The 19,029-nt window shown below is 44.7% G+C and overlaps 1 protein-coding gene across 1 annotated transcript in view; it reads left to right on the top strand.

The window, feature by feature from the left end:
- PHYH (phytanoyl-CoA 2-hydroxylase) overlaps positions 1-19,029 on the top strand; it is a 385,214-nt gene that overhangs the window by 61,056 nt on the left and 305,129 nt on the right. The window contains exon 2 of the mRNA XM_078674221.1: positions 9,689-9,744. Within this exon, the coding sequence (XP_078530347.1) occupies positions 9,689-9,744 (56 nt within the window). The remainder of the gene's footprint in view (positions 1-9,688; positions 9,745-19,029) is intronic.

Here is a 19,029-nt window from a genome sequence, read left to right as displayed (position 1 = left end):
CTGTAGAGACTGGACACAGCCTATTCAGGTGTAAGTGCGGCTGGGCCCAGCTCCTCTCTCCCATCCTGCCAGTGATGGCCCATTCAGTCACACCTAAGCTCCCATTGTGTGTAGGAGGGCCACACAAAGTCCAACTGGCAACTACACCTAGTCATGTGACCAGAGACCCGTCGCAGGCACCAAATGGCAAGGGAATGCCAACTTTCTAAAACTGGCATTTTCAGAATTGTATTTTAAAATCTGACTTCATCACAAGTTAGGGAGAAAATTAGCTCAATAAAACTATTTCCCCACCAAACAAGTAAAGTGTTTGATATCTTTTTGGTGGTGTGCATAAACTCGGCTATCACAACTTCCCTGCGTGCAATTTGTATTAAGGTAAGTTTAGCTCAGAATTTACAAGCACTGGTGGGGTTTGGCTTGTCCCTTGCTTCTAAAGTCTTGGGTTAGAGCTATGGCCACAAAAGTGTGAAAGAAAGAGGGCTCATAGAATAATTATAATAGGTTACCCATATACCAGCAAGCTTTAAATATAAGCAGTCGTGGTCTAGGATTATTAGCTGATAACAAAGGCAAATCGGACGCAAATCAAGGGGGAGTTAAAAACCCCTCTATTTCAGCCCTCACTGCTGACCGCCCTTCAGGTGAAATCAGAAAAAGAAATTTCGCGCTCTGTCGATGCTTTTTTACTGTATGCACAATTTATCAGACAGGTAGGTATTTACAAATTAGGCTCCATGCAGAGCTGTCCATAAAGCCTTCGAAGAGAGAGGATGTATGCAAGAAGGTCAGGGGATATCAGCCGACACATGCAGTCTGCCTAGTGCTCCTACTTTCTAAGAGCCAGTTCATCTGCAGATCTCCTACAGCAAAGGAGGCAAGCACAGCCTGCCTATGTGTGTGCATTACTCTTTGATTAAAAATGTTTTTAGCAGTAGCCTGCATTCAGCCGTTAACTCCTTACAGGATCATACTAGGTGTGGTAGATCTTCATTGCCATCATCACATAAGAGGCAACTGCTCATTGATGGGTTTCACATCCAAGGTGGTAGAAGTAGGAAAGAGGGAAGCAAGCTGAGACGATATTTCAAAATGTTTCTCTTTAACAGAGTAAGTGTACCCTGTGTGAACGTAAGGTTGCATAGCTACAGTTCTGTAGTTGTTCAAGACAAGCATGAGCTCTTCCTGCCAAGGCTGCCTTGTCCTCGGACACTGAGAGGAATTAAATGGTTTTGTTAACCAGTTTTTCTAAGCATAAGTCACTGGTGGAGGTTTCCCAAAGTTCATTTAGACCTGTAGAGGTATTCCCTGTCAAGAGAGTTTTCCCTGCTCTCCAGTTCTGTCCAGAAGTGTGAAGTCAGGGAGTTTGGAGCTGCCCTCCTGATTTTATATCAGTTGCTTACATAAGCCCTTGTCTTTCCAGAATTTGCTTTTGGAGACCAAATTCAAGCCTGATCTGTGCTGGAGATGTATATTTTGGGAGGTTAAAGTTTGTTCTGTACTTCTTGACCACGATGCTGTCCAAGATGGATGCCTCCCTCCTTCACAGGGGTTCACTCCCATATGTTCTAGTTGATGCAAGTTTTGCTTGAATTGCGCAGAGTAGTGGTGTAAATTTTGAACCACACAATTTTCTCTTTAGATTGTTAAAGGTTTTTGCCAGTGTGTTGCCTTTTCTCTATAGAGCCTCTTTCTGGGGGTTAAATGACCTGTTTTTATCAATGGTTCCCAGATATTTCTGTTTGTCTACTGTCTATAGCCGCTTCTTGGCCAAATACCAGCTTGATTAGCTTCTTTTTGCAGTTTTGATTGGCATCAATTTTGTTTTCTTTAAGTTGATAACAAGGACATCCTCTGTGGAGTAATCCTGCATGGTGCAGTTGAGCAGGTGCTGCAACCCCACCTGGGAACCGCTTATTAAGACCAAATCACCAGCGTATAGGAGGCTGGAGAGGACCATACCTCCTAATTTCACGGCATGGGAGCTACAGGTGTTTAGATTTGATGTTTGATCGGCCAATAAAAGATTGAACAGTGTGGGCTCGAGAACATACCCCTGCTTTAGTGCTGTATTTGAAATTCGTCTGGAAAGGTGCATTTCAGCGTCCAACTTGACCTGCACCCACGTATCCCTGTGCAAGAGTATAAGCATGTTGAATTGAGGCAGTGGGATATTCCAATTTGTGCCAGGGTTTGCCACGGTGAAGATGGTCAGATACCTGTTGTCAATAAAGCATAGGTACAGAGGTAACCATGCTCCTTTTGCTGCATCTATCAAGGGGGATAGGGCCAAGATGGTGGTTTGATTATATTTAGAGAATCCAGTCTGATTTGGAAGGATTATGGCCATATGAGAGGCCCAAGATGTTAATTCCTCAAGGAGTATCCCAGCAAAATACTCAGCCTCGTTATCCATAAGTGCCACCAGGCAATTTTTTTTTGCAGATGATTTATTGACGCTCTTAAAGATGGGGAGGTTGTAGACCCTCTTTATGAAGATGGTATTGCTCCCTTAGTTACTGTCTGAATGAAAACAGGTTTCTCAGCTCATTATCCTGCTTAAACAGAGCTGGGGAAAGCCGTTTGGGCCGGGGGCCCCCTCGTGTCTTCCCTTGGCTATTTGTCACCTAATTGTCCCAACGTTTGTCAAGGTTATTTCATTGAGATGGTCTAGTGTTGACTGCAGAGGTACTAATGGTTGGCAGCCTACCTTCGAATCGTGGCTATTGAGGGTGGTTGTCAAAGTGTCTTCGGGTGCCTGCAGCGTGATAATTAAAGTGGTCAAACAGAAATTTGGCCCAAGTTTCTTTGACAAATGTGAGTTAATTACTCCTTCAACAGGCACAAATGCTTGTTGGTTGTTTCCCAGAAGCACACACTATCATTATCCCTAATGTTAGAGAGCTAGCTGACCAAAAACAAATCTTCCTGCTGCCTTTGAATAACATGTTTTTGTTACATCCCAGTGATTGTTGCAGAAATACATCACGCAGCCTGCATTGGAGGGCTCTTTGTATTTCATTTATAGCCTTTTTGAAAGACTTCAATTGTTTGATCTGTGGCAGTGGAATAGTACCCTGTTACCAAGTGACATGTATTAAACTCCTTGATTTTATTGGAGTGGCAAATGTGTCTGGAAGCTCTTTGAATAACTCCAATGTAGGTAGGGCATTGTTGGACATTTCCAAATGCTGATGTAGTAGGCCCTTTACTGATATCAGCAAATTATCCATGGATGAGGAGGAAACCCCAATTCTTTTGTGGTTTATGCTAAAAGCTGAGCTGGGAGCCTCAGCCAGACTGCAAAAAAACATCAGGGGCTGCCAGGGAGGTAACTTCTTGTGGAAGGTAATTGTTATCCTCCTTCTTGTCAAGATGATATGAATGAGTAATGTGCAATAATGGATGTGTGACAATAGTATAATCTAGTGTTGAGCTAGTTGAATTTGAGTGGAATGATGCTGCTGGTGGATTGTCCAACAAGAAACGGCCGTTAAGTGCACAGAAACTTAGATCCCCTAAAAGTTGCCTACCGATTTTGATTGGCGTGTTGTTCCATTTTCGCCCTGAGCTGGTATGTTCCATTGTGTAGATTGAGAGACTATGAAGTCTTCGGAAGAGGAGGAGCCTAAGGGATGTAAGTTAAAATCACCTGATACCACACGGTTTGAGGTTTGCTCTTCAAGATACCTCAGGATTTCGTCAATCAGCAGTCTTGAGGCCTCGTGTCTATTTTTGGGGTTTATGTAAAAGTTGATTATTACGACTTCAGTTTTGACATTCTGTCAGTTCATTGTAGTCCTAATTACATTTACAGGCAGCAAACTAGAGTGTAGTGACTTGGAGGAGCCTACACTTGTTACTCATATATAAATTGACAGGCCTCCCTTGGAGTGGCCGTATTTCGCTCCTTTACAAGATGCCACAGACTAAATAGTGAAACCCTGAATGTGGAAGGGGTCTTACAGCCTCGGCTCATGGAGAAGGATGATATCAAAGGTTTGTAAATAAGATAGCAGTTCTGGATCCGATGTTTTACTTGATATGCTGTTGATGTTCCAAGAGCAGAGATGTAAGGATCCAGGCTGTTCCTTTGAGTACATACAGTATGCTGGGATTTGTCACCGACTCCTTGTTGCACAATAAATTGTGCATGAAAGCCCTCTCCAATTTTGGTGTGGAGACTCAACTATTTGTGAGAATTACCCTGGTTGATTTGTAGATGCATCTCTTATTGGAAGTGATTGCACAGGGTGCCCTGGAGGACTGAGTGTATGATCTTGGTTAGAAGGGCGCCGTCTTTGGGTTGATCAGAGCCTAGCAAAGAAAGAGGGTATCCAGGTTAATGGTAGGGTCTCTACCTTATTCCCAGGCTCCTGAAAGATGGCCATTCATTCAGTACTTTCCGGACTATCTTCAATTTCTTGCAAGTGGCCTTTGTTGCTTCATTATCTGGTGGGCTTCTGGAGTGCAAAAATTGAAGCAAGGTCAGTTGATCTTATGTTATCCAAGTTGGAACCCAGCATTAGTAGTCATAGGATGTTACCCCTGTTTAGGGTATCACAGTTGCCTTTTGATTTGTATTCAGGTATGAACATTATGGTGTTTGTGTTTAACTGGTCGTCGGGCATTGCCTGAGGTTCGTATTGAAGACTACAAGGAGGTTGTATTCTTAATGAGGGGGCTTCCATCATCTTGGGCTCAGTTATTCTTCTGACATACGGGTTTTCAGTTGGTGCAGTCAGTTTTGAAGCAATTGAGTGCAGTCCTGCTCTGCTGTGTTTGCTCTTTGTGCCTTATATACCCTTGCTATTAAAGAGGTGTTTCCTTCTAAATCACCCAGCGGGTTAGTGAGATGCACCTTGGATGCAAAGGTAGCTCCCATATTGGTATCCAGATATGTCTTTTGTGCCTCTATACTTGGAAGGGCTCTTGCCTGTCCTTTGTTCGGAGAAGGTATTTTCAGATCAGTTGGCTCCTGAATGCCGTTGCCTTGTTGCTTCTATGGACTTTCAAGATATGACCATTGACTACTTCACTGCAGTTAGAGCTTCCATCTCCAGCTTCTTCTCCTAGCTGCTTGCCTGCTGCTGGAGTGACTTGTAATTGTGATGACGTTTTGGAATTATTATTGTCACAAGGCCTCATTACTGGTCGGGGAGTGAAGTATTCCTCGAAGTAATTAGTAATGTTGTTCCTTTTATTTCTACTTTTCCTTCTCTGCCTCTATCGGGCTTGTGCATTTATCGGCTGCCATGATGGTTGGAAGAGTTTGTCCAATTAGATTCTACATTATTTGAGATTTCTGTCTGCTTGTTTATTGATAGGTTTTGAGACTCTTTGACTGGTACAATTGCGTTTTGGACCAGACTGTACTTGTCCGAAGAGGAGGGGATGTTCATTTGCTTTAAGCCTGGAACTTCCAACGTGGAGCCCAGGTGATGTGATTGAGCTCCAGTTGCAGACTTGGTGGTTTGTTTTAAGTCTGTCAGTAAATCGGCAAGCATATTAGGAAGAGAATACAGCTTATCCAAAACTAGAACACAAGTACAGCTAGCTTGAGTCATTGAGGGTCAGACAGGGCTCCCTTGATCAGATTGTTTAAGTTGCCTAGTTTTTCATCAATGCTGGAGATAAAAACTGCTAAGGTCTGGAGTAATGATAACTGGATGTACATTGTATTTGATTGGTATTGTAGGGTATCCACTGATATTTGCTTGGTATTTAAAAAAGATGGCTTAATGGGTTCCATCTGTTGTTATTCTTTCTATCGTAATTTTGCTTTAGCACTTTGAGTTCTTCCTGTTTGAGGTGAGCTCTGAGCATACAAGACTGTGTGGGACGGTAGGAGATGTCATTGGTCACTTGGGCTTCTTCCACAACTTGCTGACCTGAATGCTATCCGCTAACATTAGCCTCTTGGCTGCGGGTGTGCTCCATATCGTTTAGCGGCGGAATGGGTGAATCTCTTTCACCATGATTAAATGAATTGGTTGGCTACAGTGGCCTGTGAATTGGGGATGGGGTTTTACAAGTCAATGATTTGCATTTGCCAGGGAAGTCCCTAGGGCCCCAAGATGTTCCTCTGGCAGAGGACCGTGGGGTCGTGGATGCAGTCAGATACGCTTCCTACGTCATCAGAAAAGTCTCTTGGGTTGAAGAGGTGACGCTTGAAGGCATCTCGGAGCCCTGTTCTCTGGCTCTTTCCGGGGTGCCTTTGCTGTTCCCACGCTTCCTTGTACACGACATCATCAGATTGGAATGGCCTCTGTGGCTAAGTGAGATACCACAGCTGCCTACTGACCCTTCATTTGGTCCTTGTGATGGGATGCCTGTTGAGGTTGAGGTGTAAAAGACCCCCTCCAAGGGGTGACCTCTAAGCTTCGGTTGTAACAGTGTTGGTAGACCAGTTATCCCCTCATTGCCCGAAAAAGGACCGATCCGGCATCCTTCATAAAGCTAAATGTTGTATATATTTTGGGCTGGAATTTACAGGTTATTGCTTTTGAAATGGAAGCACCCTCATCAGCTATTGAGATTCCTCCATGTAGGCTCCATATCGGTGGAGACAAGAAAATCTCTCCCTTGATGGTTGAATTTGTTGGTTTTATAATTTGGGTGGATTGGCTGGTGCATCTTCTCTTATCAGTCCTTGTGGGGATAGACCCCTTAACCTTCCCCTACCTCATTGAATCCACCTAGAGTCTGTTTGCAGGAGCCTGTATTGAACCTCTGACTTGGAGAGGGTGCTGTTAGATATGATTCTTTACAGTTGTTTAGCAGTATACAGTAGCCCCCACTCTCACCGGTGCTGTTCTGTGTGATAATCTACTATCAAGAGCTTGACAGAACAATTCATCAGTGGCACAGTAGTGCACGTTCAGTAATGATTCAGAGAACACACGTGCCTGGGTGCATAAGTGCCTGGGTATCTGGATGTCCTCCGATATCTGGCTGTGGATGCGGCCGCCTATCGTTTGTTCATGTAATGTCCAGTATCAGCAGTGGTGTGGCAAGCTGGGCAGGCAGAGCTAAATCTTCCAGGGAGGTGCAGGGCTGCAAGCCACACCACAACCTAACAGCCATTTCCACGGTTCCCTCTGCCTCCCCTAGTGCAGGCACCCGAATGGCGTCTGCACCACCTGGAAGTTTGGAGAGCCTACAGGCCAGGAGGCTTGCCGGGTTATCAGTTTGTCAGTGAGCCTGGAGCAGCGCCTCAGTACTTCCGCTTTCTTCCCTGCCACTTCACTGCTTTCTTCCTTCAAGTGGCAGAGGGTGGCCGAAAGGAGGTGGTAGAAAGGGGCTGTTGACGTTGGAGCCAAGAGCGGGCAAGCAGGTGCAGACAAGAGGGTTGTGAGCATGGCTTTAAGTGGGCCGGGTCTCACCGGGTTTGAGCACCAGCAGTTTTATAAAAGGGGCCTCGAAATGGGTCTCTTTCGGGCTCTGTTTTGTGCCCTGGCACAGGCGCTCCGGTTTTTTTTCCGGACTGCAGTGACTGCGGCACATAGATGTGCGCCGCTCACACTGCTCACGTCACACTAGTGGAGAAGTTACGGCATGATGTCATGCCTGGTGAGCGTTGTAGGGGAAGGGAAATCATTTAAAGAGAGTCATTTTCTCTCCGGATTTCCGTTCTCTTTTTGAAACTCGGGAGCAGCAACATTGTTGTGGTGTCACCAGGGCTGTAAGTGGAAGCGTTTTCAATATTATTTACAACATAGTTGCTGCTTATTTATCTTATGCAACTAACAACCATTGACATAGCCAATAGTCCTGACTTGTTGTAGGTCCAATAACAAAGCCGATAGTCCTGACTTGTTGTAGGTCCATTGACAAAGCCGATAGTCCTGACTTCCATTGACAAAGCTGATAGTCCTGACTTGTTGTAGCTCCATTGACAAAGCCAATAGTCCTGATTTGTTGTAGGTATGATGTTACTTGTTGTAGCATATATCTGGAAGCAATGACAGAAACAGCAAAATACAAGTTGGGTGGCACACTACGCTGAGCACAGATTTTTTTAGTTTAAGTGTTTTTAAGCCACACCCTAAATTACATTGGCCACGCCCATATGAGAGACCCTCCAGTTTTTTCACCCCACTTAAAGCCCTGGGAGCTCCAACCTCGAGCAGGGGGGGAGGGGGCAGAGGGGGGGGGGTACTACGGGTAAATGTCAGGAAAATGCGCTGAGTTGGTGATTTCAGTGTCCTCTGACCACCCACTGCTCAAGATGCATCCCCGACTCTGCTCACTCTGCTCCGCTTGCACTGCCCCTGCGGCTGCGACGCGTGACCGTGGTAAAGTGATAAAATTTGCAGAGTCCTAAAAACGAATGTCCGCATAAAGGGGTCTGAAAGCAAAATGTTAGGGGAGAACCACGTCAAGAGTGTCCAGTCTAGCACTTCGAAATTACTTTAGTGTTGCCTTGTCTAGTGCCTGATGTGATAGCATGTCTCTTCTGATGTAAACACTTTTTCTTTCTTCCTTTTGCTCCTTCTTTCCTTTCCTCCTTCTTTTCTTTGTTCCTGCTTTCCTTTGTTCCTGCTTTCCTTAGTTTGTTCTTTCTGTCTTTGTTTCTTTCTTTCCTTCTAGCTTTCCTTTTTTCTTTAATTCCTTCTTTTCTTTTTCTTTCTTTCTTTCATTCTTTATTTCGGTCTTTCCTTCTTTCATTCCTTATTTCGGTCTTTCCTTCTTTCTGAAAGACAAGAGGTTTGTAGCCAATGTCATATGATTTCATGTTTTAAATCTTTGTTGGACCTTTTCATTTTACTAAAATAATGTGTACAGCATAGCTACGTATAGGGGTTTCTGCCAGACTTCATCCATTAGTCTATTTGTAGGTGTCATTCACATCCTCCCCACCATGCATTAAGGGGCAATGCATCAGCCCATTCCATCCTATGACTGACTTCCCTACGAGTAACAACATTCCACCCTTTTCACAAGAAACATCCACACACAAAGTAGTTCCCTGCAGTGCTAGGGAGTACTCTGGTAATGTGTATTTTTTCGAGAACAAAAAAAGCTTTGTTGCCTGTAGCAATTTTTTTATTTTATTTTAATGGATGAGGGCCCGGTACATTCCCAAACAATAACGTTTTTTCCAAAAACCATGACAAAACTAAAAAACACTTTCCAGAGGGCTGGCAGTCATTGCCAGACCTATTGTCTTTGCCAGTGCGTGTTTAAATAGGCGTGACACTTCAAAGTAGTGCAAATAACCTTGATAATGACTGCCTTGACTCAGTGGTACTCACATTATTAATTTAAGAATGAAAGGTTGATGGGGCCCAAGAGGCACTCAACTATGGACTTTCAGGTTGTACACACATCTTACCAGCAAATGCCTGCGTTAATAACCGCAGAGTTCAGTTAAGTGAATTCATATTTCTTTAATCTTATAAATATGTCAGATCTATATATTCTAATACAACTAACCAATCGTGTTTCTTTTTAGCATATGTAGGTGTGCTGCAACATTTTGATGGGTTCAGAGAAATGATTGCCAGATATGTGGCAATTTGTCATCAAAATAATTAATAGGATTGGGTTCTGTCTGTCGGTGAAACATCTGTCCGATGTCATAGAGCGGAAAAATACTTATAGGTTTACTACGAAATTCCCACTTTTTGTATTTACTGTGGCTTTTTTCAAACAAACATGTTATTTGCCTTCAATAATGTTTCAGAGATCTGTCCAAACATCAGCACAGATGGTGAATGCAAACTATCCAACTGAATTTCGGTAAGAGAGGTTTGCTTTTACTTTTTGAAACTTGTTTTTGAAATAGAGAGCATGTAAAAAAAAAAATCCGATTATTGCAGCATAAACATATGTTATGTTTCTTTTATTGCACGGTACTGTATCAACACCTGTACACAGGCCTTCATTTTAAGAATAGCTGTTTTGTTGTTGACTGTTGACCTATTTTTGATGTGTAACTTTAAAGTTATGTGTAGTCTTTCAGTATTCATAAACAATGGTGTGTTTATTGTGATTGTGATTGAGTTCGCCCCTCGTGTATGTAATAATGCCACTGTGGTAGTTTTCTCCCTGCACGTGAGGGCCATTGATAACATTCTCTGCCCATGTCTGTCTGCCTTTGGTTTGTCAGGAGTATACCCCTAAATAATGTGCACCAAAGGTGGTGGTCTATGACAGACAGGTTATTTCCATTCACTGGGGCAATCAAGGGCTCTAGCTTCAAACAATTCGCTGTTTACGCGCTTTTTCAGCACTCTTTGAGTTTGGCAGATTTTGGTGCAGGGATACCTTGGGGGACGCAATTTCTGTTTTTGGTCCTGATACCTGCACCAAAATCCACCATTTCTAGTATTCTCCCCTGAAATAGGGACTCTGCGCAGACTGGGCACTATCGGTCAGTTTCCAGACCGTTTTCACTGATTCCCCTGAAAAAACATTTGACCTTATCCAGTTGCTCAGATCTAGTGGAATGTATTAGTGGGAGGGCAAGCGGATGGAATTTGGGAATTGGAGGTCAGAGCAGGCTTTATCCGGACATGCAGATCACTGTCTCCTCCCCATGTACTGCTGGAGGGATCGGGCAGAGGCTAGGCACTCCATCCTAGATGAGAGCTCTGGTGTCTCTTGGCCCAGAATGATTAAGACTAGAGATTGTGAACACAATAATTCTGGACCAAGAGAAACTTGGAAATGTTGGAGACGCTCTGGGTGAAATTCCACTACTGGTAAAGCAGACACAAATGGGGCGGAGGAACAATAACTTTGGCGAGGTTTATTGTAGAGTTCCACTCCACTAAACTTTAAATTACCAATATATTAACATAGTTACATGTGAAGGAGGGGATTCCATGTTGTTTAGTCACAGTGGTGACTTAGTACATCATTTGATAACTGTTTTAGCCTCCACTTGTCTTAATATCAGCCTGCTATTCACCTCTTCCTAGAACACTCCTAACATTTTAGTGCACGGCGATGGGTTATTTTTAGTCTACAATGTGCTCATCTAATTTTCAACCAATCTAAAATGTATTTCTGATGGTGCTATATATATATATATATATATATATATATATATATTCACATACAAAACAAAGGGGCATTGTGATGTTATAGTTAAGTAAAGTTCTAAGATTTTAAATTACATATATAAAAAAGCATTTACAATGCAACGGTCTCGCCTTTGCAAAAGTTAGAGCTATTGGCATTATGAATGACAACATTTTTATTTATGTGTTGGTTTGGAAAACAGATAAATAAATGGCATTGTCATTTACATTCTGACTGCACTAAGACCAATGCAGCCATTACGTCATCTAAGGAGGCCATCCTTAATGTCAATACAACCAGGAGGAATAGAATCGTGGGCCGATTATTCTGTCATGCTCCTCCGCAGTTTCCCCAGAGTTGTATTGATGCTATAAAGGGGCCCACCTCTAGATAACCCCAAGTCTGGCTTAGGACAACACACAGACTTTTGGGGTAATCAAGCGGGGGAAAGGAAAGGTAGGGGACAGCAGGGAGGGAGATCTAAGGAAGAGAAACAAACAGAGTCTAAGCACAACAGATCAATAACTATACATAACCCATTGTCGTAAGTACCCCCCCCCCTTTGAAATACCTATTTCTTGTCCCTCACCTGAAAATGTAAATAAGTGGAGCCTAAATCAGAGAAGAGGGTAGAGGGCAGTGGCACGCTCACATCCATATGCTCTGGTAAACAAACGAAAGGAAGATAGCATGTTACTTAGTTACAGGTTGTTCAAACATATACATTTGTTTTCCTTATCTCAATGGCACATACCCAAGCGAAGGGAAGGAGAGTCTGGTGCCTAGACCTGCTCGGCAGCGTGCCCTCTTTAACCTCTCTCCTATAGGCATAAAACAACAAAAAGGTGGTTTCTAATTGTGAATAGTCAAGAAAAATAACCTCTTGTTCTTTGTTCGTTTAGAAAACAGCAGAATAGACAATATCCAAAAGAAAACGGTATTATTGCTCCATAATAGCAGCCCAATGTGACTCCACAGTTTGTCATCCGAATAAGGACCGCAAATGTGTCCTTATACACACATAGACTTATCCAGTAATGAAGAAAAGAAACTCCTCTGCAAGAGGCCTTAGAAAACAGACCTCGCCAACAAAGGAGCTCGGACCCCAATGGCAATGTGATGAAGCAACAGTACGAAAAGTTGTGATCACACTCCTTAGGTACCTTTGCCAAGTATTATCAACACACACGCTTTACTCTGCAAGAAACCGGAATTGGGTGTCAACCAACAGAGAGCATTAAATAACAAAATCCCCAGGCCACCACAAAGTCCTCCGTGGAACGGTGGAGGATAGCCTGGCTTGCAGTGAAAACACCCAAGAGAGTACCAATCGGAATCGTTAGGTAGCACGTCCAGCTTGTACTCAGTAATTGCACAAAAGGTAGTGCATGTGCACTCTTACCGGACACCAAATAAGAGCCTTGAAACACCTACGGAGCCTGCCGGTCAAGAAACAAGAATAATCTGCACCGCGGCTCCATTGCTGCCGCGTCTTGTGCTGTTTGCGGGTCGCGCATTGTCACGCACTGTGCGATCCGCAAGGATTGCTGGGGGATGTAGTTCTAGGCATGCGGCTTCCCCGTACCGCCGATCCTGGATAGACAGGCAGTGTCTACCAGCGGCCGGGGAAAACCGTGACACCCAGTGCCATATTTTCACAAGATCTTTAGAGGGGAAAGATGCAGAAACCGTGTAATCCCAGATTTCCCACAGCCCAATATCAGACAGCAGTCTATTCACAATACTTATCCAAGCTATCTTATTGGACCTGTCCAGAATGCTAACTTCCATTAGGGCATTGGCATAAGAAGGCACTTCTGATGTAGACATAATCCGCCTGCAAAATAGCAGTGGGCGTAACTTTGCCTTGTCAGCAATAGATTTCCTGCCCATATCCAGCTTTAGAGGATAGTGTTGTACGATATTTATGTTCTCGATATTATGTCACTGCACCTGGTTTCCAGCATCAGAGCCAGCGGAGGTTCTACCAGCATAAACATGCCAGTTTGCTGGACTCATAATAGAGTGAGCGGACCAACAGTTTAGTGGACAGAGTGCGCTACCACATTTGTATACCCTGAGTACCGTGTCTGACAAACTGTAAATAAGGCAATTCATCTCTAGGAAATCCGATCGGAATTGTGCTACAAGTGAGCAATGTTTGTGCGCAAAAAGCTAATGTAATCTACAGCTATAGGGCTTGACCAGGATGGAGAGGCAAAATCTGTGTGCCAATTGTGCATCCACTTCGTGTTCGCGTGGCAGGCATAAAAGAGTTGTGCAATTTGCTCCCGATTCCTAGTTTCACACCGTATGTTATACTCCATTACGAGGTGTGCAAATGCGCTCTTCGACTGATACCATCTGCTCCGAATCGCAGGAGCAAATACCCGCGGTTTGCACCCTAACTGTGATCTTCTTTTGAATGCAAACTCGAGTTTAAGTCAAAACATGTTCTGAGCCTAAGAAGTACATCTTGATGGTTCAGTAGGTAGAGAAAACATGAACCGTCACATATTTTCCATATATCTGAGCGCCTCTGGGTGAACACTAACAGATCTATTCAGGTTTCGCTTCTTGATGTTTGCACTGTCACACCCTGTAATGGCATAGCAAGCCCACAGTCCGCCCCCACCCCTGGACATTCCTGTGAGAAGACTACATTTTGAAAAAATCCCCGCCGGGCCGCCGCGCTGGCTGCGACGACCCGGAAGCGGTTCGGCAGCCGGCCATTCACATCGCGGCCCCAACCGGAAGTCCTGCCCCATCGCGGCGAGAGCGAGAGAGAGCTGCCCGAGGAGCCACGAAGGCTCCTGATTGAGTCCCGGTCCCGAGATGGGGGACCGGGTGAAGAGCGGCCGGGCGATGGGGAAGGCAGGGCTCTCATGTGGTGAGAGAGCCCCGCAAAGCGCTACCGCCGCCCGAGAGCCAGAACCGCCGCCGAGCACCGCCAGAACAGGTGAGTGTGTTGAGGGAGAGGAGAGGTGTGTGTCTGAGTGTGTGTGTGTGCGTGCGTGTGTCTGTCTGTCTGTGTGCGCGTGTGTCTGTTTAAGGGGGGGATGCGTGTGTGTATGCAGTGTGTGTATGGCTGTGTATGTGCGCATGCGTGAGTGAGGCTCTATGAGGCACGGCGACGTGCGCGCTCCCGAGGTTCAATCTCGGCAAGGGAAAGCGCGTGGAACTCTGCTGTCCACATTCCCCGAAAAGTAACTACATAAGTTGTCTCGCCAGACAGCAAAGCTTCGCTTTGCTTTCGTCTAGGCGAGACCTAAAAAGGCTAGAAATTCATTGGATAAAACAAAAGTTTAAGTTGCGTTTTAGTTAGGCCGTTTAATAATATAAAAACTATGTTTTATAACAAAAAAACAACTAAATTCACTAGCTATAATTTACTGAGTTAACTGTATTATGCGCCCTCACTATGTGTTGCTTATGACTTCATTTATTACATCACTGATGACCTGTTCAGTGACATCATTAATGACATCACTGGTGACATCTCAAATGACTTCATTGATGACATCACTGATCACATCAGTGATGACATTGTCCAACCTACTGCTGTTAAAACTATTCTATGAACCAGTACAGCATTTCAGATATGAAGGTAACTACTACATGTTGCAGAATGATGTAAAGCATAAATTACTCTTCAGACACGAAAGCCCCATTAGGTGAACTAAGCTCCTCCAACACACAGGCCTCGCCATGTGCCAAACATTTTATAAATCGCAGACTGAATGTGGGCAATCAACCATACATGGGTGGGCGAGCACCTTCTGCACACAGTCTTCGCCCTGTGAACAACTCTTCAAGGAGGCCCATTAGGTGGCTGACAGCCATTGCTCTGTACCGAACATGTAGCAGTCGACCTCTTGTGGACGATCAAGCACACATGGGCGGGAAAGTAGCTTGTGCACACAGTCTTCACTCCTATTCACAACTTCTCATGGAGAGCCCACTGCCTCCATTCAGTGAGGCCCTGGAGCCACCCCTCTGGTCAATAAATCCTCGTGGGCAGCCAACCCTCCGCCCAACACTTTACCATTCTTTTCTCTTATTTTATTTTTAGTTTTTTGGTGTTCCACTGTACTTCGCGGGACCACAAGGGGATCTGTGATCGATCCCACAGGAGTCTTGCTGGACCACACAGGAGGCCTCGCTTTTTGAGCCCCACAAGAGCCAGAGGGTCAGGGTGACTCCTCCCCACCCCCTTTTACATATTAGTTTGCTGATTTTCAGGACACAGGACCTGAGCCTCCAAATCCTGCAATGGCAGCACCAACATTTCGGTTGATGTTTCAGCCAGCCATCAGATCGCTCAGTCCTGTGGGAACTATCGACAAATCAGATATTTTTTGACTTTCCAATACCACAGGAGTTCCGTGGGACCAACTGTCAATATATGCTGTATTCTTTAAATCACATTCTATGCAAGTCAGCTGTCTCTCCACCTCAGCAATAATTTCCACTCTGTTACCAATATGAAGTGTTTAACCATGATGAAATCATAATTGCCCAGACTCTCAGTTATGCAAGGTCTTTGTCCTACATTTGTATGTTTGGTGTATCCTGGAAAAAAGAAGATGGCCTTGCCGGCTATCTTGGTGATCCCTTTGAGGTGGGCTCCAGCAGAAACTGGTGAATGATGTCTTGGGCAAGAATTAGTGTTTCCTTTGTCGTTTGTTCCATCAGGGTGGGATTCTTCCTTCTTTGAATGCCTGCAACAATAACCTTGAACAATGAACTTTTTTCTTTGCCATTTTGTCTGTGGGATGGGCTATCAGGTTTTTTTGGAAGTGTACAACAATATTGTTTTAAATACAAAGGATTTTTTGGGCGTTCAAGATACGTTGAGGTTATCGCAGAGTGTCTGTGCAGTTTGAATGTGAAATGCAGCTATTAACAAATAATCAGAATGGTAATTATTATTGAAAGTGCATTCCTATTAAAATCTATAGGAGTAAGTGTTTAAAACATATAATATTTGGGAGTTTGTCATATACATTGTAAATATCTTTATTCGGCAATTTATCACCATAAAAGAATACATATATATGTACATTTCCAATTTACCAATGAAAGATTATAAAATACAATAAAAAGCAAGGGAACCTCATTTCAATAATTTACTACACAAAAAATTCCACCTCAACCTGTAGGACCCCCCAGGAGCAGTTTTAGTAAGCGGGAACGTCTCAACCATGCATTACCCAAAAATTTGGCCACCCCACAGATCATAATGACAGATGAAGAGTCTGTAGAGAGGACACGTAGTGCCTGGCTGTGGCACCTCAACCCTAGTTCCCTACAGACGGGTTTCAACCAGAATTTCCGCGCCCCTTTGTAGGCTGGACAAGCGAAAAACAGATGGGCCACTGATTCCTTTGGGGCCGCACAGCCAGGACATGTACGCAAGAGGGCATCAGAATTCGACCATCTCGCCGTAAAATCATGCACCGGGAGCGTCCCATATCGCAATTTTAGGTACAGCGCTCGATCCAACGGTTTAGTTATCAGGTCTAGAAAGGGTTCCAATTTTCTCACACACTTAATTGACAAAAATTGGTCAGTGAGAGAGCCCACATTCATAGCCCTCGTGGCATTACTCTGTACCCAATCCCAGTAAAGTTTTTTAATAACAGCTTTGGGTGGCGGAGATTGCGACTCCCATGCCTCTCTTAGTCCCAAATTAAAGGCCAGTTCTTTCAGTTTATTTAGCCATCCTATTTTATTACCTGTGTCCAGCAAGAGTAGATCGTCCAGGCCTTCTGCGTACTTTGCAAGCTCCTCAGTTCTTCTTAGTCGGGACCAGAAAAGCAACGGGCGTAACCTCACCAAGTCCTTTAATGTTCTTCTGCCCAGATCTAGTCTTAAAGGGATCATTGGGGTGGAAGCGGGGAGGGCTACCACTTTCCTAAAGAAATTGTTTTCCGCTACCATCAGATCTGTGACCCCTTCGAACCCCCACAGTTCAGAGCCATAAAGTGCTGCCGGAAGAATCTGTCCCTCATAGATGGCCATGACTGGAGAGACCGGTTTACTACTTGATTCCCGGAGCTCCTTCAACGTCACCCCAGATACTCTACGATGACTAAGTAGCATTTTGGAAAGATGATCCTTCCAAGTCATACGGCTGTTTATCCGGACTCCTAGATAGTCAAAGGATGTGACCAGCTCGAGGGGGGCATTGTTAAGCACAAAGTGATTTTTAAATCTTTTTGAGGGGGCAAAAGCCATCAATTTAGTTTTTGATGTATTGATGGTTAAGCCTCGGGAGGTGCAGAAGGAGCTAAACCGATTCAAAAGTTTTTGTAAGCCCACCGGGGATTTAGAAATTAGTAGGGTGTCATCCGCGAAGAGGAGTGTGGGGATTCTCTCCCCCGCCAGGGATGGGGCATCCGTCTCTTCCCCCATCAGATGGTCCACCACTCCATTCACGAATAGGGAGAAGAGGGTCGGAGCCATAACACAACCCTGACGTACTCCTCTCCGCACAGGGATCCTATCTGTTAGTTGACCCTGGGATCCCCATCTAACCCTCGCATAATTCCCCTCGTGCAGCTTCACGATTAGGTTCAGAAGACTGCTGGGAAAACCCATCTCACCAAGTATTTGCCAAAGTTTTGCACGAGGGACCAGGTCGAACGCAGTCTTGAGATCTATGAAGGCCATATACAAACTGCCTTTCTTGATGGTAACCGCCTTCCAATAGATTGCAAAAAAACGAAAGACCTGGTCCATCGTGCCAACCTTCCTTCTGAACCCCGCTTGTAAGTGGGAGAGGATACTCGCCTCCTCTATCCAGTCGCCAACTCTTGAGATGATGACCCTGCCGACCACTTTCTGGATGATGTCTATCAGACTGATAGGTCTGTAGTTCGCAGGGTCATCTCTTGCCCCCTTCTTATACACGGTGACTACCTCGGCCCCTTTCCAGGAGTCAGGTACCTGGTGTCCCCTCATGATCAGATTCATTATTCTAGCAATTAGTTTAGCCCAGGCCTCTGGCTCCGCCATCAACAAATCTCCAGGGATCCCATCCTGCCCGGCGGCTTTTTTAGGGGTTAGATGTCTAATCGCCATCATTACTTCTGAGGACGAAAATAACAGAGCATTGTCCTCTAGATGGACCCCTTCACCCATACCATTCACCCCAAGTCTAGGTGTTTCCTCTAAGTCGCCGTATAGGGATGAAAAATGAGTAAACCATTGCTGACTAGTTATATGAGCAGCCAATGGTTGCGATTTTCTCTGTCTTGTTTTATTAATCAAATCCCAAAAGAGGTTCGGGTTCCTACTGCTCACAGCCGTGGAGAGTTCCTGCCAGTGCCGTTCCTCCCACTCCCGTTTGGCCAGTGATAGTGCTTTCAGATAATCCTTCCTGGCCGCTCTAACCAGTAAAGGGTCCCCTGAAAGCAGGGCTCTTGTCAGATTTTTCCTTGTGCTCTTACAATGATCAGTATACCATGGTCTACAAAGAGTAGAAGGTATAGCGGTAGCCCTATTACCTTTCCCTCTCGAGATGAAAAATTGGCCAACTTGATCTATTGTCGCTTTATAGGCAGAGTCAAGTGAGGGGTGTTGGGGGTCAATGATCCGCTTATCTCCCTCCCAGATCTCTAAATTAGAAGTCAGATCCTCAATCAGGGATTTAATGATACCTATATCATCCTCCTTGAGGTTAGCCTTATCCCATTTTAATCTGCGGTTGTTATTGGATGGGATCACCTCTTTAGTTATTTTTAAGGAAACGCTCGCCCGCCTGACGTTAGAAACACCCCAATTGAACTTACAGCACAGGGGGTTGTGGTCACTATCCTGACTTGGAAAGACCTCCATATCAATAAGGTCCGCCCAGAATCCAACGTCCATTAAGATGTAATCTATTCGGGACGGCCCTGAGAGTCTATTAAAGGTCAATGCCCCTGACTGGTCGGAAGTGGTTCTGCCATTAAGGGCTCTTAGATTGTGGTCCCTGGTCAGTGCATTAATTTG

Source organism: Lissotriton helveticus, chromosome 1_1 (genome assembly GCF_964261635.1).
Source record: "Lissotriton helveticus chromosome 1_1, aLisHel1.1, whole genome shotgun sequence".
NCBI lineage: Eukaryota > Metazoa > Chordata > Amphibia > Caudata > Salamandridae > Lissotriton > Lissotriton helveticus.
Note: the sequence above shows the minus strand (reverse complement) of the source record. Positions and strands in the feature narration are given on the sequence as shown.